Raw genomic sequence first — 23562 nt, forward strand, 5'->3', positions numbered from 1 at the left:
GCCTTTGCAGGGCTGGGGGCTGGAAAGGTTGAGAATTGTGCCTTCCCTGCAGCGGGGTCTGAGCTATATGACAGTACCCCCAGGTTGTTCAGCAACTTAGCTGACTTGAAATAGAGCACTGGAACGAAATATGTTCTGAGTGATTTTTAAGTAAAAGCTAATGTGAAAATGTGGGAGTTTGAACCAATGTAAACACATTAAATTTAAAACCATTTTCAAATGTAGTAAAGAAAAAAATAGTGTTCCTGCTCTTGAAATTCCTAAAGGACACATTTTTCCTTCTGAGTCATGGTTTAATTAGATTATATTTTATTAGACATTCTTTACAAATTTTAAAATATTGCTATTATACATGCACAAAGGAAAATCAGTTTGAACAATTGTATGTAGGCATTCACTGAAGTCAACCACAAAACAGGAACATTTTATGTCAGTTATCAATGTACTCGATATGAATATCTAAAGTGCATTATGTTACAAAAAATATAGAAAGTCAGCAGCACCAAGATACGTTCACAAAATAAATACACCAGTCAACAAAATAAATTATGGTAAATGTGACAATAATAATTGTCTTAGCCTTAGCAAAAAAAAAAAAAAAAAAAAAAGGAAAATTCACAATAACCAAATGTGCAGTTTCAGAGAGCAATGGGGGGAAAAAAGTTTTATTCTGAGCATTTACAATATTTACAGGTAATAAATATTTTAATACTTCCCATATGTTCACTATTACAGAATACTGCAATATGTCTTCCAAAAATCTCTTGCTGAAAATGTCAGCGCCTCCTGCAAAGAAATAAAGGACAGAAAAAATACAAAAATTAATTTTTCACTTCAAATACATAGACACAAAATTAATAGCAAGAGTGCCACAGACTACAAATGGGTGTGCCTTACTAATAAACATTTGCAATAACAGGGCCGGTTTAAAAATGCTACAGTTTTAGATATCAAGACCTCTACTATATTTCCTTCAATGCAACTCAGCTGGCAGAATGAAGACTTGCAGTTTGTCACAACACTTAGGCCATTATATTAATTCCATTATATTTACACTCAGAGAAATAGGAAGAGGCTTTGGGTTTCTTTAGAGCCTTATGCAAGAAGGTTCCTGAGTGCTACAGGCAGAAAAATTGTATCAACCTATAATAAATATGCCAAGTACTAAAAAGAAAAAAAAAATACAGTTGGAGAAATGAGACATTTGTTTTGAAGATAAGAAAAAGAAAGTCCTTATTGAACACTGTGGCAACCATGCCCCTGCTGTGTTAACTGCTTGGGTGTGATGCCAGGCTTCTGATTACAACAGTCCCATGGGGCTTATTTGGTCCATCTTTCCCACTGGTAGACCACCTGTTAGACAAGGGTCTGTTCATCTTAGAGATATATATTTCTGTGGCGTCATGTATATGAGTAGATGCAGTACCCATGCAGTAAAGGTTGCTCAGGTCTTGAAGTGAACAGATCCTTGATACTGCGTTTCTTTAAGTGCTTGAATGAATGAGAAGGCTATAATCCCGAAACTTGCCCTCTGTGAGCCAAAGAGCTTGGTCCTGAGGGAAAACGAGCATCTCATCGTGTTAAGCTCTGACTCCTGTTGCATTCAGTCCAAGCTGAAGCAGTCAGCTGTATGCAGTCCTGAGATTTAGGAGTTTTTTTCTAAGGGACGCTGGCAGCCTGGTGTGTGTTCTCTACTCCTCTTTTCCTTGTGAAGGCACAAGAACAAAAGCAGACCCTGCTCCTATCCTGTTAGTATATTACTTATACTACAATATTATTTTACGTTATTTCTTAGCGGTACTGCAGGAAATGCTGAAGCATTGGGCTTCTTTCCCTTCTGTCCCTGTGAACGGCACATTTCTATAATGCGTGTTGGTTCCCTGGGAAACAGCTATAGGGTGGAATGTGAAGCTATAGGATGGAGAGGGATTCGCTCTGTTGCTGGACTGATTGCCGAAGCTGCGGGTAGTATTCCACATGGCAGATATGTGTGGGCGTGAGATACAAAAAAAAAAAGGAAATCCTTGAGACTTTAGCAGGGTTTTTTTTTATGTGAACATTGAAAGTGAGACTACATTTAACATTAAGGAGTCTACTAATTTGAAAGATTTCTTAGGAAATTAGGTAATAACAGTTTAATTGAATTGGAATGGGAATATAGCTGGAATGTCCATGAGGAAGAATTTTTTAAGTGCCTGGAATGGCAATGCTAGCATGAAGCTCCTTAATAATTAACTAGTCATATTAGCGTGTATTCAGGCTACATTACAATATGTATGATAATGGCACGTGATTCATACAGCATGACTGTATATGTGTGTCTGCACTACACAGGCCTATTTTTAAGAGGGTGACATTTTCAGTTTGGCTTGGACGTTAGGCTTTGTTTTAGAGTTTAAGCAAAGCCACATCTTGACAATGGGGTCTGTACTAATGACTACTTGCAAGCTGCTTTTTGTGATTTGCTCACAGATTTTGCAAGATTGGTTTCTTCTATGAGATACTTCCTGTAGTAAGCCAAAAGATCTAGAGAGCACATTATTTTGGGTCATTTTTCTGACCTAAAACCAAAATTTTGGGATCAAGATGGCGTGGAGGGAATTGGCACGAGGATTTTAATTCAGTGTGTTGAGCAGAAAAGCACAAAGATAGAGTGAAAAGCACGCTTAAAGTTTATCTTTGCGCTCCCTTGACATTTACCCTGCTGCATTGTGTGTATCCACTTCACTGCAAAGTGGTGATGCTTCTCCTAAGCTGCAGCTAGCCTTAGGGGTAGCTTCTACTGGTGTAGCATATGGAAATCCTGTCTTGCCCCCCAGGAGCAAATAGAGTAGAAGTTCCTGATTCAGCTCAGTACAGCTGAGGAATCAGCCTCACTCAGATGTGGTCATTCCTTCATCTAAAATGTGCTTGCCCACCTTGTGCCAACAACCGCATAGACAACTGCATTGAACCTGACTCCCCCATCTGAAGTACATGTCAGAGAGTTGGGACTTGCTTTCATTTAAAGTTTAGAAATTATATCTTTTGCCAGCCTACTGGGATAACTACAACCTCATATACTAGCAGTTTCTTAAGAGCTGAACCAGCATATTATGCTCCGTACTTGTGAAGTTAGAATTTTGTTTTCCTGTTTTATGTCTTCTCTTTGCTTAATAGTCTTCAATCAAGTAACTAAAATACAGGTCCTCTTTAGGAATCTGTTTCTTGTCCTTGGGAAATACTGCATCTCGGGCAACAATATCAGTAAGGTAAAGCTGGACTGCCTTCAGCAGTCTGGACTCCGCAGTAAAGCTGACTGCCTTCAGCCATCTAACCATACCTGAAACAGAAAGGCTGAACTAGGAAAATCAACAGGGTTGTACCTGTAGTTCTTTAACATATCCCATAGGATAGACAACCAACGACAGACTAGTAAGAAAAAGAAATAACAGTTGAAATGCCCTAACACGTTCTTTCCCTACTGCCTAAGACAGGTGTTATTGATTGGCTACCACAGTTCCTTAACATCTGTGGAAACATCAGGTGCCTCCTGACCAGAGTCCCGGAGCATGCCTTTCCTAAGGCACTGCGACAAACCAGCCTCTCGTACACCACTACTAGCTGCTACAGCCGTGCTCCAGGACACTGATGCCCAGCCTCGAATGCTGGTAACTCCTGTAGATGCCAGCAGAAGTTGAGACGAAGGAGCACGTTGCAATCTGCAGCCTGCAAAGTTTAACCCAAGACTGGATTTTAGTAAATCCCACAGCTGGTGTCTCTTTCTAAGGGATTTACTGTGAGCAAGTGGCACTTCTTTTATGTCTCTATTCTGCCAAAGTGAAGGGGAGGAGGAGGAGGTTTGTTGAAAATGCAAACATTTGAGGACAACTGAGGAGCGGGCTCCTCGGCTTTGTCTGCAAGTGTGCAGACTTCCACTCAAGCCGAGATGACTGCAGCGGATGAGTCGCTTGGGGCACTTAGGTTGAAGTCTCCAGCTCGCCACTGCCCTGACAACCCTTCATTGTCATACATGAGGGAAGCACGTCTCGCTCCAAAAGCAATGCTCAACATTTTTCAGCAGCAACGTAATTGTTTCACGAGCTGGCAAAAAGATGGAGCTGAATTAAAAAGTCCTAATGGTAGGGAAAATTTTATGGCGAAAGGCTGCTCTGCGTTGTTTGCAGATATTACTAAGAGAGAAATTTTCCGTGTTCTCCCCTAAGGTTAAACAGTAAAATGAAAAACTGTAAAGTAAGGGTAGGAAAGTTGCCAAAAAGGGGAGGCGCTGAGAGGGAGGAAAGAAAACTTTGCCATTTTATAGATGCAGAGCCTTAAATAAAACTCAAAGCTTTCAATCTGCTGAGGCCCAAGTGTGGGACCAAGATCTGACGTGAGAGACACTACAGTTGAAACAGGAAAGGAAAATTTAATGGCTATGATGTGCTTTCTTTTTGCATAAATAACTTTACTTATAAGTGGTTTACTTGACTTGTTTGTCATAGGAAAGACAGACTTTGTCACCGGTGCAAAGTGCGAAGGGTACGTACTTACCTCCAGAAAGCACCTCGAGACGGTGCACTGCTGGAAAAGCCGCTGCCCAGTTACGAGCAAAAAGGTGTACTATTACTCCAGGTTTGAGCGAGGCCTTGGCCTCTCACACTGAAGGGTAACAATTTCATTACATGTGTGGTATGCCCCCCAAAAGGATGTAGCAGAATTACCTTAAAGTGTGATTATGTGTAGTAACAGAGTTGTCCAAGAGCGGGCTCTCGGTCACGCTGCTTCCATACATGCCAGAATTTAGCCAAGCAGAGCGGGCTCGCCTCTTTTTCTTCTCTTGTTCCTTACGTTTTCCAGGCTTTGCTTTCTTTTTCTTCCCCGATACCTTCAGGGGCTGCTCCTTGTAGGTCTGTGATTTGTTTGTCTCCTGAGTTAGGTATCTGCCCTCATCTTCACTACCAAATCGGACAGGGTAATTCTTCGTGTTGGTAGCAGGCTTAGGGTTAGGTGAAACCTCTGAAGTTGCACGGATTTCTGCAGTATTGACACCTTCAATTAAATTTTGAAGGAATATTCTTCTTCGTAAGTCTTGGATTGACTTGCCCTTGTCATGCAATAGCTGGTGCTCTGATACAGCACGTTTGCTAAAGAAAGAGAGGAGAGGGAAAAAAAAGTTTAGGATTTGGTTATTGCCCAGTACTTGGCAGAGCTCCTCTCTCCTCTGGCAGTGGTGGCCACAGTGACTGTGTACTAGCTCTCGGGCTTGGAGACATCCAATTAAGTCAGACTGCTGGAGCAAGTCCTGCTTCTCAGAGTAGCTGCTCCCTACAGAGAAGGGAAAGACCTAAGCGGGTAATAATTCTCATCTGACCGATCACACACCACTGGACCCAGAGTTGGATTAGTCACTGCTCTGTTCTAGGAAAGCATTACAACTCTTAATATATCACACTTCAGGCAGTAAAAGCAGGAAGGCAGTTGTCGGAGATAGGAAAACTAAAGGGTCAGATAATGGAGCACTGCAGTCAAGCAGGAGAGGGAATAACAAGTACTTGTACTGAAGCCGGAAGCAGTGTTTGTACTGCATCATTCTAATAATTTTCTTCTGCTCAGTCATGTACTTCAAAAACACAAATAAATACATAAAAGTGCATTTCTTTTCTAAATTTAAATAAGTGCAATTGCTGAAGTGTAATGGAAAAATGTTCAAATTCGGGTGCCTAAAATGTAGGCACTTCTGTCCATAATGAACTATCAAGAGAGGCAACAGCCTGAGCATCAGCAGAAATGAGCATCAGCAGAGATGAGCCTCAGCCACTCCTGTTGATTTTACTGCTTGGCCACTTGTGTCTAATTATGGTTTTAGATGCCTCTCTAGTATTCCTTGAAGCATGAACTTTTGGGACCAAATTTCTTGTCTGCTGTGCTCTCTGAGTTATATGCTAGCTCTCTTCACTGGATCTTCTTCAAGAGCATCCTGGTTGGTTTGAGTGGGTCTCTGGTACTTCTCCAGAGTTTGTGATATTTTGGTTCACCAACGTCTGTCTTGTTTTCGAGGAACTGGGAGATGGTTAGCTCTCTGTCTTTTAGAGATGTTGTACTGGCAAAGGAGTTATGAAACGTCTGAGGAAAGAAGATACAAGTGGCACCTGGATAATAAATATCTGTGAGAAAATACATGCTTTTCCCTTGATGTGGGATAGATGCACAGCTGCACTGTGAACCACAGCAAGAGCGCAAGCTGGGATTTTAGCTATGTTCCCATGAACGCTATAATACAGTTTATCCTTCCAACTGCCCTACTTCAGTGTGCTGAGATTGGCTATGTAGCCTCTCATCTTGCATCAGGGTACTGCATGTGACTGGATTCTTACTGGCCAAAGAAAATTAATTCACTGCCTTGCCTGTCGTATAATCATTTGGTCAGTTAGCTGGATAAGAAGTTGTTTCCGCATGTGGGTGAAATGGGAGAAGACATGTAACTGTGAGTGAATATTCCTTCCTTCCATCCCATCCCTAATTATCCTGCTACGTTACCAGGTTTCAAGATGTGGTGGACAAAGATAGTATGCTAAATTATTTGGAGAGTTCTGCAACTTATCTTTCTCAGTCCCTTCAGCCAAACTTTTTACATGTGTGATTTGATCAGTGGTAGGCTATTCGAAATTGGCAACTTCAAGCAGCATTGGTTTAAGAGCATGCCCTTCACTTTTTGTCTTTGTGAGAGCTGCACTTTTTTGAGTATTGGGTTCAAGTGATGGGTTCAAGTGATACTGCATCTCTTTTACCCAGTGTAAAATTCAAACAGCAGTTTTCCCCCATTCCAAAATGAGACTGAAAGATGACTGTTGTTTTTCATGAAGTCATACAGTAAGGATACTTTGCTCAAAATCAGGCCTAGATATAATCAGGTTTATGAGCACACATTCAACCAAACATTGTCTATGTTTTAAGTATCTCAAAGTCAGTTTTGGATGACTTCAGACTTTAGGGCAAATATTTTATGCCCTTCAACTCAATGTCCCTAAGCAAAAATGCAATGTGATAATACTGAGCTGAGCCCATATTGTTTCTTTTTCTTCAGTGCAGCTGTAACCATTAACGCAGGCTCAAGATCTCCCCCAGGAGAATTTTTTTGACCAGTGCACTCGCTGAAGCTCTCCAATAGCCATCTCTAACCACCTTCTTATTAAGGTCAGCCTGATTTGCAAGTACGCTAATAAAACTAGCACCTTGGACTCCTCTGAGTGGCATACTTCTGTGCTGCTTGTCAGGCTGTCCATTGTGGCTCACGTTACATTCCTAGCTTCAGTAATCTATTTTCCCAGGATATTTGCATGGGAAATGCAGTTCTTCTTTCACTCCTCTAGTTTATAAAAAGCATACAAAATCTCAGTGCTTTACTGAGTCTAAAACAGTATGCCTCATGTGATGAGCAAAGCTTTCCTACTGCCTCTTGTAAACTACCAAGGATAATTCCTTTTATCACAGACAACCTAAAGCTGCCTTAATCCTGTAATGTGTATTTGGTCAATTTACCCACTGTGACAAAATCTTGAATCTCTAAAGCCTGTTATTAAAGTAGTCTTGATTGAAAAGCTATTCCATTTTACAGAGATGAAGCCTAAAGATTTGGTTCCAGTACACACAAGGCAGTCAAAGAGCATTACAAGATCTACATCTTGAGTGAGTATGCATTTCCAAAATAATGCAGGGATTGACGTGTGAGGGGTTTGTGTGCCAAACAGGGTGGGTTTCTGTTTAAATGTCTGTATGATATTTAGCATCAAGTCTGGCCCCAAATAACATTCTGCTATTCCAGATGATTGTATAACATTACGTAGTGTTACATTTCACATGACTTTTATTACTCAGCCAGACTTATGGATTACATTTTGCCTACCAATTTCCTTTGTATGCTCCAGATCAAAAATCTTCTTAAAACAAAGAAGATGTGGTAGATACATATCTCTCTGACCTTCTGCCTCCTTCTGCCTCAGTTATTCAAACAACTCCTGTGTTTGTAAATCAGGGAAAAAGACTTGCCCAAGAAGGCTGATGTAAAAAGTGCTTCATAATGGAGATACCAACAATATCTCACCCCCACACACAGAGTAGGAAGGCAATGGAAACTGGAATGATTGCATTCACATATTGGGTAAGATATGTAAAAAGAAATCAGGCTGTTAGGGTTAAGATGACCCACTAGAGGTCCCTTCCATCCTTCTATAAAATGCGCTTCTCATTCAAGGAAAAAGAGTCTGACCCCAAACCAAGTGCAGTAAATGCTAAGCTTACATGTGGTAGGCACTTTTGAGAGAAGGATGTTGATGGTTTGTATTTGACCGGAGTGTCCAAACTAATTACTGTATCCAAGTATACTATGCACATACAAGGTTTAATGTCTCATTATGGGGAAAATAGTAGAAATCCATGACTTGTGACTATTCTGACTTCATGCACTTCTAGATAAGCTGCTTTTTGCAGGCATATTTTTTCTTCCTCTTTTTCACTTGCTAGCCAGCATCACTGAGAGGCAGCATTCTTCAAGCGACAACTTCCTGTCTCAGAGTTGCTCTTATTTAACTGTTATTATCCTTGACTATTCATGTTGGGTCTGACTGTAAGTTCAGCAAAATAGCTGGAAAGGATTCAGTCAGCTCTCTGCCTGGATTTTGCAAGACTGAATGCCCTTGCCCCTGGCTCCAAGGGAGTGAAAGCTGCTCAAGCTATCTCAGGGTTATGAAAAATATTTTCAAATGATCTGGGGACATGAGATGCTGCAGCGTCTGGGCACGCTGATAAAAATATCTAATTTCACTTTGAGGCATTACTAGGTTTCTCAGAAGTTCTTTAGCAGCTAAAGCATTTCTATAACAAATAATATGCCTGGCAATCTTTTCTTGGGACAATTTGCTATTGCTTTCCATGGGAGATTTGCCTCAGTAAAGTCTGTAGAACCAGGCCTATGTCATTTTGATTATTTTTGCATGGCTATAATAATGTGCTTCAATATTTTCATCCGTTACTGGTTTAAGACTTTGACTGAAAAAAAATACCTCTAGGCTTAAGTGAATTATTAACCATTACCTCTAGGAATGGTTTGTGGTTATATTAAAACAGGACACATGTTTGAGTGTGGTGTCTGTGTGTGTGCTGTACCCACAAACAAAACTACATGAATGCCACTAACTGACAGCTCACTGGTTTCTTGTGTGTGTTTTATATGCCATAGCAAAGAGCGAGCTGAGAAATGCATTTTGACTGTTTAGCTTCCACTTTTTTTGCCCCCCCATCAGGATGGAATGGGGATGTTGGGAAGACCTCTGATCCTGACCTTTAAAAACAAGTGTTAGAACAACGCTAGCTTTAAAAAGAGGAAGAGTATTTCTTAGCAAATCTAACTTTTTCAAAAATAAGTTTGGCTTAGATCCAGTTCAGAGTTTTCTAGCCAAGGAAATACAGCATTTGACTGCACTTCAATAATTTCTATTTTTTATTTCAGAAACTGAAGTTCGGTTCCTCTATATCCAAAGAGAAGAAAATGGTCTCAGATGAAAGAAATAGCTCAACAATAGTTTGCAGGAGTACAAACCAGCTAAGCATTAATGGACTGGGAAGAATTATCAGCAATAACATGTTCTACACAATTTGCTGTAGGAGATTTGTAATAGATGTCTGCCTGGTGCCAAGGTCTAGGTGTGTCTGAAGTCACTTCACCTGGGGGATTTTTTTTGTTGTTGCTTAAATGGCAGAGGAAGTGCTATTTGAAGATCTTGTCCTTATGTGTGTAATAAAACAGTTACAAGGAAACACATCTGAAATTGTTTGCTGTGTCATGTTTCCCTGTAAGTTGTGACTGGATTTTCCAACCCTCTTTCTCCAACCTGACTTCCTTTTGAACTTAGTAACAATACAGCCCTCCACAATATGACTGAAGTATCTCTTCCTTAGAAAATCTGATGCAAGTCCAGTGAAAGCCAGTGAGTTAGATGTGTGAGACAGCTGCTCCAACATCAGCCCAGTGGCTTCTCTCCTGCACTTTGTGTAGGGGATATTAGTATAAACCACGATGATTATTTTGGAAGGAGCAAAAAGGTCATTTCCTGAATGGACTCTCTTAAGTTACATTATCATTTATCAAAAAATATGCTTCTGCCTCCAAGTCAGATACTGGACTCCCTTTGGATTTTTTTTTTCCCTGAAGTGGCAGAAATCCAAAGAAATTGCTCAGTACTTCAGATTCACGATGGCCCTGGCTACCGTGTGTTTCCCCTACCCTTATCAATATTGGCTCCATGCCAGTGCTGAAGAAACATATGGTACTTAATGCAACATACAGCAGTTTCCTAAAACGGGATGCTCCCTACTAGGACCCTCCCCGGGCACAGAAAGGTGCACGGGCAGTAGCCCATGCTGGACAAGCACCCAGCTGTGCTGCGGATCCCCGCGGAAGAAGAGACCCTCAGCTTTAACATCTCTTTCCCAAAAAAGCTTTTTAAGATCAGACAGCTGAGGGGCCCCCTTTCCCTGCCCCAAACGCCCTCTCTCTGCCTGTGGCTTAGGCACCACTGGTGAGCACCTGGGGCAGGTGACCCTGTGCGGAGCCGCACCGAGAGCGCTGCCGGAGGCTGCAACTCCCGGCCCCGGGGCTGCTCCCGGCCCAGGGGGCCCCGGCCACCTCCCTCCCCACCCGTCCCGTCACCGAAGGGAGAAAAAAACCCAATCAAACAAACAAACAAAAAAAAAAAAAAAAAGAAAAAAAGAAAAAAGAGAAACTCACAGTCTGCGGCTGATCCCCTCTACTGATCTGCCGTAAGAGGGCACGGAATAACTCAGCAGAAACACTGCGAAACTCCACTGCTGGAAGAGTTTAGTGAACATGGTATCCTCCGGGTCTTAAAACCTGCAAGGAAAGGGAGATCAGTCCCGAGGGACACATGCGCCAGCGCCGTCCTCCAGCAGCCCCTGCTTTCGGCTCTACCAGCTCCGAGGTTGCGTTAAGGAAAAACAAACTTTCTGCGCTCTCGGCAGCGGCTCACTTCTTCCAAACTTCGCTCCGTCTCTCTCCCTTCCTTGCTGTCTGCCTCTCCCTCCCTCCCACCCTCCTTCCTTCCCTCCCTCTCTCTCTGTCTCTCGCTGCCCGGAGGCAAGATCTCTCTCGATAGGAGTTAAAAAAAATCATCTAGCTCGTATCTGAATCGGGTTAGAGAGCGCGCCCGTTTGTCTCCCTGAGCCCTGTTGAATTCTAGTCCGCTAAGCCGCTGTCTCGGGGCTTTACGCGACAGAAGCCCTCTTTGCAGAAAAGGATTCCCAAAAGTCAGCTCAGCTACCCTCTTCTCTGTAAACACACACACGGGCACACACACACAGCGATTCAGGGGGCGGGGGGGCCGGAATGCATCTATACATCTGTCTTTAAGTATACCTCTGGGGGGAAAAAAAAAAAAAAAAAAGAAAAAAAAAAAGTCAGGTTCACGTCCTCTGCTTCCGGAAGGTTGGGTCCACGGCTGTGACAAGGAAAGGGCACTGAAGCAAAGAGCGGTGCCTAGCTGGGGAGCCCGGGGAGGCTCGGGGGCTGGGAAGCGGGCTGGGCTGCGCAGGTTGGGTTGGGCCGGAGCCTGCGGTGTTCACACGCTCCGAAGCAGCCTCCGGGAGACCTGCGGGAGGACGGAGGGTTTTGCAAAGAGATGGCGCCCTAGGAACATGTGCGGAGAGAGCGAGAGCCCGGGCGGGATACCCACAGCCAAAACGGAGACTAGGAATCGGCTCTTCCCGGGACCGGAATCAAAAAGGAGCGAAGAAAGGGAAACACCCGGCAGCACATGCACTCGGCAGACCCGACGGACTCCGGCCAAGCTCTTCACATCTTCTGCAGCCGGGCTCCTCTCTCTCTCTTTCTCTCTCTCTCTCCCCCTCCCACCTCTCCCTTTTTGTGTTTACCCCCGGGTCAGCGCCTCCCCTGCCGCAGCACCGTGGAAAGGGCGATCCCCCCCCATCAGTGGGGACACTTTTTAGTTAGAGCCCAAACGCCCAGCCTGGGATCGTTGCCGCCTTTCCTTTCACACACCTACCGTTGCTGATCGCAGTTCCCCTATTAGCTGGAGGGTTGATTCCTAATGATGTTAATTGTACGCTAGTAAAGGGGGGGGGGGGCTCAGGGGGAGGGCAGGGGGAAGGACTCGCAGTCTATGAACACAGGCGCTCCTGGCCAAGAAAGTAAATTAGTGGAAAGTTTTCTCCTCCTCTCCCTCCTTCGCCTTCCACTTCAATCTGGCCGGGGCGTTGCGAGTGTCTGTGTCAGGTTGCGCTGCCGTGGCGAGCTCCCCCGCCTCGCGACTCGCCGGGGACCGACCGCCCCTCCGCGGCCGCGCACCCTCCGCGGGGCTCCGCTCCGCCGAAACCTCCCCGCAGCCACCTGCCCGCGGGCAGCGCCGCTGCCCCCGGGTGCGGAGGGGTTGCTGGTTTCTGCCCCCGACAGCCTGATTTACAGCAAGTGTTTTCCCAACACCCTCACAAACTGCAACAAAACACCGAGGTGTGCCGGCTGGTTGCTCCTTCCTCATCCTCTCCCCCTATTAAGGGACGCTTTCTGGAGAAAATCGAGGTGCAAAGCAAACCATTTTTCTACCTGCAGGTTATTTCGCGTTAAACGACACTTGCTGCCACAACGTAAAAGCCGGCTCCTTAGCCAAATTTCATACCACATAGGCAAATAAAACCGAAAACCTAAGAGCTGAAGCAGAAATCATGCTGAAAACATTAAATCGTTTATGCTGTAAATAAATTCCCTGAACACCTGGTAGGCTATAAATTAAAATGTATAGCTAATAGGCTTCTTTGATTTACACTGCCCTTTCGACTAATTAAAAATAATTGTGACATCCCTGAAAACAGCCCCCACACACTCTTAGGTCTATTGCTCATGTTAAAGGTAAAACTCCATCAAATATTTTTAGAATTTCCTTTCCCCCCGAAATAATAATAATAATAAAAAAACCCCAACACCCAACCAACCCTTACAGACTCAGGAAAAATAAACAGCCTTTGTAAACTTGGAATACTGAAGTTTCTTCACAATTTATTACTTCACCTTTTCCTTGAGTTACAGCCCTCTGTGCTTCTCAGAGATCACCCTGGACAACAGTGGTTGATCTTCTCAGCAATCGCTTCCAAAACTATGTTCTATCCTTAAGAAAAAAAGAAAAAAAAAAGTGAAATAAATCAAAAAAAAGTAACACTTTTCAAAAGAAATCCAGCCCTACAGAGTTTTGATTCTGCCTGCAACAGATTAGTGCTAAATAAAGGATGTTAAAAGCAGGTGCTTTTCTCCTTTGCTGCTCTTTTTATTATGAAGAACAGAAGCTTCTCCTAATATATATAGTGAGGGAGACCCTTCTCCATTGCTTTTATTGAAAAGACCAAACTTGTGACATCACTAACCACCTTCCTATGGCTGAGTTTGCCTCATCTCTGCCTCAGTGGGCTTGGAAAAAAAAAAAAAAACACACCCCAACTATGGCATTGCTAATATGGCAGGAACTGAGCAGTGCCAAACCCGTTTAAGAGACTTGTTATCATACCATGATACCATACCCTTTCCCCCACCCCTATTCCCCCCACCCCTCCGCCCCCCGCTGAAGACTGTTTGTCATCTGCAACAACCGGCGCAGCGCTTTTTCTCCTGCCACCTACACAAATGCTTAACCCGTGAGCAAACTCCTCCTGGTACCTAGCCTCACCGCAAGCCTGAACCCTCCTCCGTGGCAGGACGGGGAGAAAACATCCCCTTTACCAGAGGTTTAAAAAAACCACACACACACACACCCCATTCCACGCAGGATGGCGCCCGGCCGGCTGCGCGGAGCGGGGGATGCGCACCTGTGAAAGCGGCTCCCGGGGGCGACCAGTCGCCACCTGCAACATCTCACCCTGCCAGCTCCGGGTGTCCCCGAGCCTCGTGGAGGGTGAGAGGATGAGACTGGAAGAGAATAAGGAGCAGCGGAGCGATGCTTTTGGTACAGGTGTGTACACACCTTTTTTGTACACACCTGTACCAAAAGCATCGCTTGCGCATAGGGCACCCCCCGGGCACGGCTGACCCCATGTCTAGACGAAGGGAGAAGGCACAATTTTATTGATTTTTTTTTTTGTGTTTCACCTGCCCGGGCCTCGGTTAGAGCAGGGTTCCCCGCCAAGGCGAGGAGCTTTGCGGCTGCGGCGGCTGGTTGGTTTTGTTTTGGGTTTGTTTTTTTTTCCGCCCCCCCAGCTGGGATGCACGGAGGGACCGGTGGTTTTGTCGGACCTGGAAAAGGCTTTAGCCGCGGGGAGGTGAGGCAAAACCCTGTGTTTGCCTTTCTGGTTAAGTCCTCCCTGCCGCGACAAGGCAAACCTTATCATTTTAGGTTTTCTGCCTCCCCTTTCTTCCCCCTTCCCGCCTCAAAGACAATGAGATTTTGGAGGGATGCCGCGCTTGGCTTCTGTCTCCTTTTTCCATACGTATAAACAGGCATAAATCAGCTTTCCTACGAGGAAGTTGACCTGGGAGCTTGGCTAGGAAGATATATCCCTCTTCCAGGTTTGGCACGTAATTCCCGAACGGGGAATAGGGCCAGGGGCTGTGGGCGGGCGGGTGACCGGGCTCCCCCCAAAAGCAGCCGCTCAGGAGCGAAACCTTCCCCTGAAAAAAAAAGAAAAAAAGAAAAAGCCGACAAGTGGGACAGGTTCAGCTAACGGGGGAGGAGTTGCCATTGCAGCCTCAGAGAGACAGAAGGAAATAATGACTAACCCCCCGCCCGGTGCTCAGAGACAGGCAAAATCCTCAGCTCTGCAAACTTCCCATCCTTCACCTTTGCGAAGTTCCGCCTCTCCCTCCTCCCTCTTGTTTTATTCACAATAAAACATTTTCGTCATTTCCCCTCCCGGATTTCTATAACCTCAGTTGCACTCGTCCAGGGCTTCGGTTCAGACGGGGAGTTTAACCTCCCCAGTCTTCCCAGGGTGGAAAAAATGGTGTTCAGCAAAAAAAAAAAAAAACAAAAAAAAACACAACACACCAACCAAAAAAATCAACCACCCAAAAAAACACGGGCGTGCTGACTGCTTGAGAGTCTGGCAGGGAAGGGAAGGGAGCGGCAGAACAGCGATCGCTGGACTCGTCCTGCGAGGACGAGAAATCCCCTGCGACTCGCACAGCCCCTGCGATCTAGCAAGGTTCAAAGCCAGCAAGCGCAGCTCTCTGCAGGAGAGGTGCGAAGTCCCAGTGTTTTTGGTTTTGTTTTTTTTTTTTTTTTCCCCAGAGCTCCCAGGGTGGTCTTCAGGGCAAGGCTGTTACGCAGCTAGTAGCAAACGCAATTGCTTGCAGATTTAGGCAGCCTTTCTAGCACACACTCATTCTTGCCCGCAACCCAGCCCTGTTGCGTTCTGCCGTCCCCAGCTCCCATAAAGGTTGCCTTCCTCCCCCCGACTCTCCCGTGGCTGTCAGGGATGAGAAAACCCTTAGTCCACGTCTGACATGGTGTAATCGTCTAATTGGGTGAAAAGATTGCTTGAGGAGAAAGAGAAAACCGTTGGGTTTTTTTTTTTCCCTCCCCATCAGCAAGACCCAGACGTTTCGTGGCACTCCATCTGCGCACACTAATCTCCTTTATTAAAGAATGATAGAGTAGCTGAGCAGAGCTGCCTCTCCCACCCGAGAGGCGGCTGGAGCTCCCCAAGTTCAGCTATTGACACAATGCGCGGTTTATTTAGACAATATGCATTTAATTTAATGCGCTCGAGAAAGGAAAAAAAAAAAAAAAAGCTGTGTGGAACCGAAGAGGGTTTTGCCAAATCTTCCGTCTGGTTCCTAGAATCCAGTAGACACCGAAAGGAATAATTTTCAAATTTGAGGGCAAAGAGTCAGTGATTAATTCATAAAGCCTGCCCCTGCTCCCTGCCGCCCCGCGGGGCAGGCGGCCGGCACCCCGCGGCGGGGCGGGCGGCGGGGCCTGGGCGGGCTCCAGCGGGCGGCGGCGGCGGCGGGGCCGGAGAGCCCCAGTGAGCTGTCCATGGTGGTGCCGGGCCCCGGCTGCCCGCGCCGCCCGCCGCGGCCCGGCCGCCGCCGGCCGCCTGCCCCCAGGCGCCCCGGCCCTGGCTCCAAGCGCTCTCGGCCTGGCCCCGGCCCGGCCCCGGGCTCGGCCTCGGCCTCTGCCCCGGCGCCGGGCGCCACCAGCCCCGGCCCTGCCCCCGGGCGTCCCCTGCCTGGCCCTGGGTCGGCCCCGGTCCTGCCCCGCCCCCGGGCGTCCCCGGCCCGGCCCAGCCCCGGCCCTGGCCCCAGGCGCCCCCGGCCAGTGCTCGGTCCGGCCCCGGCCCCGGCCCGGCCCCAGCCCCGGCCCTGTCCCCGTCCCTTGCTCCCGGGCGCCCCGGCCCGGCCCCGGTGGGGTGAGGCGTGAGGGCGCAGGGAGACAGGTCCGGTGTTAGCGGCTGCCCGACCCTGCCTTCTCCTAAGCTACAGCGACCCAGCCCACCCGTGCCGTTCCCACCCGTGCCGTTCCTAGTGGTAAAGCCGCTATGTGAATCCTCAGCTGGAGGTAAGTAGCCTGAAAGGATCAGGCAGCTGTTTGAGACCCCTGTTGAGGGGAGACTTTACAAAGATACCCGCTCCAAACGTTCATGGCACTCGAAATGCTGATAGCAATCATGCTTCCAATCATGCATGTTTTTTTGTGTAGTGCTCTGAAACCATAAGCTGTTTAAGCTGCTTCTCTCTAGGTCTGGTCTTGACTTCATCTTTAAATAGCTCTTAACATAGATTGGGCTGTTTTATTTGTTCCATTTTTGTGACTGAATATCTATTAAATACCAACAGGAACAAACGTGTCTGGTCTATTTAACTTACACAAAACTATTACCAAGCTGGGCTGGCTGAAGAACAAGAATTCAATTTAAAGGAGGGGGGTGGGGGAGAAGCTTTGCAATTTGTTTTTGCGCTTTGTTGAAACAAAATCCAGCCCTTTAGACATTTTTCTGAGAGGAGGCAGACTCACCTCCTGCCTTGGAATAGCTTAGTGGTTAGTGTACTCATCTGGGATGTGGGACACCAGAGTTCAAGTTCTTCCCTTCTCTGATTCAGAGCCCTAATCCCTGGACTGTTGGCTTCTCTCAGTTCCACCCCAGACCTAAAAACCTTTCTGATGACATTTGTGATGAATTGATATTTTCCAATGGGTGAAAAGCGAATGTTTAGTTAAGGAAAAACTCCCATCAGTTTATGCTGAGCAGACTGGCTTTTTTGGTTAAACAAGGAAAAGTCCAGACTGCCATCATATAACAATGGAAGGGAACTGCAAGCTGTGAAAAGGAGTGGTGTGCTATGCAAAAAGGAGTCTCCTTCTCCGGTGGCACAGAGGGCTAGTGAGGTTAAGGCATACTTCCTAAAAGAAGTATGGAATCTTTAGGTTTGCAGATTATTTCAAAAAAAGGAGGACTCTGTCCTTCCCCATGGGCACACGGGGCTAATATGGTTAAGGTATGCTTTCCTTAGATATAATTTTGTCTGATTTTTCTCTATTTCTTTAGCAAATGGAACAGAAGAGAAAGTTGCACCTACAATCGTATCTAGCCTCGTTTGACTTCCCAGCTCAGAAGACAGGCTGCCTTTCCACACCTGGGCTGATGGAAATAACTTGTTTGTGTGAAGCTTGAAGGCATGCCTGTGAATCTGGACAGCAAGGTACCGTGACATTCTCTACCATGAGCATAGTCTTTATTTGCTAGCATTTCTTAAATATGTATCTTTGGTTTATGCATTTTGTTTTTTATTAATGAAATTATTTTTGGCAATTTCCAGTCTGCCTTCCAGAGACTTTGCTTCTTCTTGTTGTTTGTTTTAAGACGTAGAGATGACTGGAACTGTTATGTGCATCTTCTCCTTTGCCTCAGATATGCTTTGCTCCTTCCTTTGCTCCTGTACCAGTAAAATGATCCTGCATTCTCTCCTTTCATACCACATTACATATCCATTTTCATATTCTTAATTCCCAGTGGAACAAACTGCATCTTTAAACTTTTCATAGAATTACAGAATGGCTTGTGTTGGAAGGGACCTTTAAAGGTCATCTAGTCCAACCTCCCTGCAATGAACAGGGACATCTTCAACTAGATCAGGTTGCTCAGAGCCCCGTCCAACTTGACCTTGAATGTTACCAGGGATGGGGCATCTACCAACTCTCTGGGCAACCTGGGCCAGTGGTTCACCATCCTCACTGTGAAAAATTTCTTCCTTATATCCAGTCTAAATTTTCCCTCTTTTAGTTTAAAAATGTTACCCCTTGTCCTATTGCTATAAGGCCCTGCTGAAAAGTCTGTCTGAAGTACTGGAAGGTTGCAATAAGGTCTCCCTGGAGCTTTCTCTTCTCCAGGCTGAACAACCCCAACTCTCACAGCCTGTCCTCATAGAAGAGGTGTTCCATCCCTCTGATCATTTTGGTGGCCCTCCTCTGAACCCCCTCCAACAGGTCCATGTTTTTCCTGTGCTGAGGGCTCCAGAGCTGGACGCAGGACTCCAGGTGGGGTCTCACCAGAGTGGAGTAGAGGGGCAGAATCACCTCCCTCAACCTGCTGGCCACGCTTCTTTTCATGCAGCCCAGGATACAGTTGGTCTTCTGGGCTGTGAGCGCACATTGCTGGCTCATGTCCAGCTTTTCATCCAACAGTACCTCCAAGTCCTTCTTGGCAGGGCTACTCTCAAGCCCCTCATCCCCCAGCCTGTATTAATACTGGGGGTTGCCCCAAGCCCAGTGCAGGATCCTGCACTTGGCCTTGTTGAACCTCATGAGGTTCACATGGGCCCATTCCTCAAGCTTGTCCAGGTCTCTCTGGATGGCATCCTGTCCTTCAGGTGTGTCAACCGCACCACTGAGCTTGGTGTCATCTGCAAACTTGCTGAAGGTGCACTTGATCCCACTATGTCACTGATGAAGATATTAAAGAGTACTGGTCCCAGTACAGACCCCTGAGGGACACCACTCATCACTGATTTCCATCTGGACATTGAGCTGTTGACCACTACCCTCTGGATACAACCATCCAACCAATTTCTCATCCACCCAACAGTCCACCCATCAAATTCATATCTCTCCAATTTAGAGAGAAGGATGTTGGAGGGGACCATGTCAAAGGCCTTACAGAACTCTAGATAGATGACATTGATAGCTCTTCCCTTGTCCACTGATGTGGTCACTCCATCATAGAAGGCCACTAGGTTGGTCAGGCAGGACTTGCCCTTGGGTGAAGCCATGCTGGCTGTCTCGAATCACCTCCCTGTCCACCATGTGCCTTAGCATAGCTTCTATGAGGATCTGTTCCATGATCTTCCCAGACACAGAGATGAGGCTGACAGGTCAGTAGTTCCCAAGGACCTCCTTTTGACCCTTTGGAAAAATGGGTGCAATGTTTCCCTTTTTCCAGTCTCCACGGACTTCACCTGACTGCCATGACTTTTCAAATATCATGGAGAGTGGCTTGGCAACTACCAGTTGCCTCAGGACTCTGGCATGCATCTCATCAAGTCCCATAGATTTATATATGTTCAGGTTCCTCAGGTGGTCATGAACCTGATCTTCTCTTACAGTGGGAGGAACTTTGCTCCTCAAGTCACTGTCTTGTGGTCCATCCACTTGAGAGGTGTGGTAAGAGAGGCTGCTAGTGAAGAAGTCATGGGATCTGGTCCAGTTCTCCCTGAAGCAAAGCTGATTCGCTTAATTTACTTCATTTGGATGGTGGTCAGCATCTTACATGGCCATACCTTCTCTGAATTTGGAATGTTCTTTGATCTCAGAGTCTGGTTACTTTTTCAGACATGATGTCCCATAGCGTGTTAAGCTGAAGTTGTAATAAGCAAAGTGGAATGTCTACCTGACTTGCTTTAAACAGACCATGCATAGTGAAACGTAGCCTGTAGAGTTGCCCATGACATGCTGTATAATCAGTTTAGACAGCAGGAGATGTGAGCAAGCATATTTTTAGAGGAGATTCAATTAACGCTTGCAGGTTAGGGTTCTAAATTTACTAGATTATCAAATGTGGAATTCAATTAACCTGAAGAAATAAATAAGGATCGACTATAAAAGTTATACATTAGCTGTTATTTGTTTTTCCCCAAGATCATTGAACTGTTTCTTATATCATTCTAACACCTTGTTTTACACTAAGATTAAGTTAATTGCTCCTTCATCTCCAGATTTCATCTTTCTTAAAAACAGAAACAATACTATGTGTGTTTGGTCTGACCTATCAATGGTGCTCTCTAAAAGCTGTTCTTTGTTTCTTAGGAATTTTCACTACTTTATTCTGCCAAATGCTTAAAGAAATTTCAGCAGCTGTGAGAGATGGAAGTGTAAGGTGACAAGGTCTAATTTTCTGCTAAAAATCAAAAAGTAGTTTCAGTTTTGGCTCTGAGAACGACTGGACATTGACAGTCAGAGTTCCTGGGTTCCGTTGCCCTTATTGAAATCACTCTGTCTTCTGAGCCCTTGAGATGACTTGAATCTTACACAGGTTAAGTGTAATCTTACAGGTTCTTGAGCTGGCAAATGAGGGAATGACACATGGGAGAGTTTTCTGAGAGCAGCCCGTATGACTCAGGGGTGGCCTCTGTAGTCATAATGCATGTAAAAACAAAGCAAGCTATACTTAGTGCAGGCTGAGGACAACCTCTAGGAAGGATCTGTAGGTTGCTATGCTGGCAGGACTGAGATCCAAGGTTGTAATACACAGCCTTGACAAAAGGAGGCTGTAGTCATCATTTCAACCTGTAGATCAGAATAGCAGCAAGGGGTTGGCATCTATTCTACTGGAAATATTTTGGTTTCTCAATTGATTTGCAGACTACCAGGTTAGAAACAAAATCTTTAAGTGGCTTTCCCATTTTTGTCCTGTCAGATTATCGTACTTGCTCTTTGGCTAACTGTACCCTCTTGAATAAACTTTGCCCCTGTAGTATGACAAGCATGCCTAAAGTAACCAAAAGGTGCTTGTGTGATGTTGCTGTCTGGAAAGGGACAGTAGCTGAGAATGGAAATGTGGCAAGCTTCTCGCTTCCAGCCCTGAGTGGTGTATCGGTTTTGAAATTATGTGCACACACAGACAGAAAATGCTCCTGGGCTTCCCACAAAGAGTTAAGTCATTCAGCGCACGTGGCTATTCCAGACCTTTTCAGAGACCCTCTCAGACCCTAGTCATCGCAGAAATTCCCCACATGTGCCCAGACCTGGCAGAGCTCTTCCTTACTTTATTATTTTCCACCTTTGAAAGCATGGCACTGAAACTTCTACAAGAACCTTGTGCCAGGACCAGTAGACCAGAAAAAACTACATTAAAATTGAGAGATCCCATTTGTATGGAGGGAAAGAACTTGTGGTACTCAGGGGGTAATGTCAGACCTGATTAAATCTGTATGGTTTTTCATTAACAATCCATGGACTCACAGGCATGAATAAGGAAAAATTGTGCAACAGGTGGTGAGGCTTATCAGATGGTTGCTTATCACTTATTACCCCTGAGATGCCTTGATCCTCTTTTCACCAAATATCACTGTTTTTGCAATATCAGGCCAAAAGGTAATCAGTGATAACAACAGCCTGTCCTGTCACAAAGGCAGCGTTTGTTAAACTCATCGTTTCTATGGTTGCAGTCATTGTCAGACCGTGGCAGACTCTTCCCTCGATCGCCTCTTTGAGGACACACTCATACGCTCCTTTCATGAAACCAGCCAGCATAAAGGGTTGGGTGGGTGCGGGGGAGTGAGGGAAACTATTCATTTCGGTGAGTACAGATATCAGAAATATCAGCAACCCATGCTGTGAAGGCCATCTGCATGCTCTGCAATCTGTCCTCCCAACAGCTTCAGAGCAGGTGTTTTTTAATCAAGGTCTCCAGGTGCTTGTTTATGAAATATTTTGTTTCGAGGGACACATGCGCAGTATGAGGAGGACTGTGATATCTGTGCAGTCCTTTGGAATCCTGTACTCATTAGTAAGTAGTGATGATGTGCTTGTCAACACCTATAGGAAAGCCAATTTGTACTAAATTATTTAAACCCTACTCAAACAATGATGATCTTATTTTAAGTTGCAGGTGCTCAGCTTCAGGCCTGGGCTTGTGCAAGCTGTTTACTTGTTATGTCTCAAAATGTATTTACTGAAAAAAGGAAAAATGTGCATGTAAGAATGCATAAAACAGAGTCTTTGTTAAATTTTAGGGCTTTTTCCCATAAACACACAAAAGCTGAACTAAGACAGTCTTGTTAAGTTTTGCCAGGCACTGGGGCCTCCGAGATCCCACGTATGTTCTATAGAGCTTTTGCATAAGGGGTAGCTATCGACAGGCTGCAAATGAGCATAAAGGTTCTCTGCTGTGTTTGGTGCTGTACCATCCTGTGGTACAAAAGTACATGGCAGAAGTAAAGCTTCAGGTGGAATTTAAAGGTATGTAAGGAAGTGGCTTAAGGGCGTAAGGGACACAAGGAGAGAAAGCACAGAGGGGTGTGAGTTAAATGTGGATGAACAGGCAGGGAAAGCTGGCAGTGCTAGTAGAGTGAAGATGACCATGCAGCAAGAACTGAACAGCCAGGTAAGGTGCAGTTCAGTTGTGAACGGATTTAAAGGGAGGGATAAAGGTGGACCTTTTTTTTGTCATTTTAGGAGGGGGTAGGTAGCAGAAGGCCTTGAAGGGTATAAATTGTAGGACTGAAATAGCTATCGAAGAGGATGATTTGAGCAAAGGTGGTGAACAGCTTGAAATTGCTGAGAGTTAAGATGCAGGTGGTGAAGCACCCAGGTGAAAGCTTTTGTATTCAGGATACATCCTGGAGATATTGAAAGAGGAAAATATTTGAGTATAAGCCAAGTGTTGGAAGCATCAAAACGCCTCAGCCCCCCCACCCCGATCGAAATTCATAACCATGGACCCAAGGGACTGAGCGTTTGATAAGACCCTTATCAACATGGAGAAATAGTAAAAAAAGATGTGTGTTTGAAGAAGAATTCAGCTGAGATCTTAACCGTGTGTAGCTTAAGCTCAAGCCTATACAAGTGAGAGATGGAATAAAGGATGGAATTGAATGGAGGCAATTTCAGGTGTCATCATCCTAAAGATAGTTTGAGAGTAAATAAAGGTTCTGTGTGTCATACTGTCGGTCTTCGTCCATAGTTCAGCTCTTAGCTGTTATGGTAATGCAAACACATAATAATTACAGAGGAAGGGTTTCAACGATAGCATAGCTTAAAGCTGAAAGAAAGGGAAGGGGGAAAAAGAGCAAAGATCATCTGGATAAAGTTCTAAATGGCCAAGTAAAGAAACATAATGAAATACAATGCCCAGAGCAACATGGAATTTAAACAGGGTGTTGCTGAACAGAAGAACTGAAGAGTTTATGAGGATGTGGATAGAGGAGGAGATTTGGGACTTAGCCAAGCGAAAGAGGTTGGAACCTTATCTGAGAGCTGCTTTAGTCAAAAGAAGAGGCTAGAAGTCAAACTAGAGACAGCTGTGAATAGTATTACTGAGACGGATTTGGAGAGGGGAGGTTTGCTGTTGCAG

The 23562-nt window shown here is 45.4% G+C and overlaps 1 protein-coding gene across 1 annotated transcript; it reads right to left on the reverse strand.

The window, feature by feature from the left end:
* Positions 1-4699: 4699 nt before the first annotated feature.
* On the reverse strand, positions 4700-12149 carry PTHLH (parathyroid hormone like hormone; the record flags this gene model as incomplete). Its single annotated transcript, XM_082000291.1, has 2 exons — positions 10766-12149; positions 4700-5126 (listed from the first exon to the last, which is right to left on the reverse strand). Exons 1-2 carry the CDS (start codon positions 10864-10866, stop codon positions 4700-4702), a joined length of 528 nt encoding a protein of 175 aa, XP_081856417.1. The 5' UTR covers positions 10867-12149.
* Positions 12150-23562: the final 11413 nt, after the last annotated feature.

This window comes from Phaethon aethereus (genome assembly GCF_964289735.1).
Source record: "Phaethon aethereus genome assembly, chromosome: 1".
NCBI classification, from domain to species: Eukaryota; Metazoa; Chordata; class Aves; order Phaethontiformes; family Phaethontidae; genus Phaethon; species Phaethon aethereus.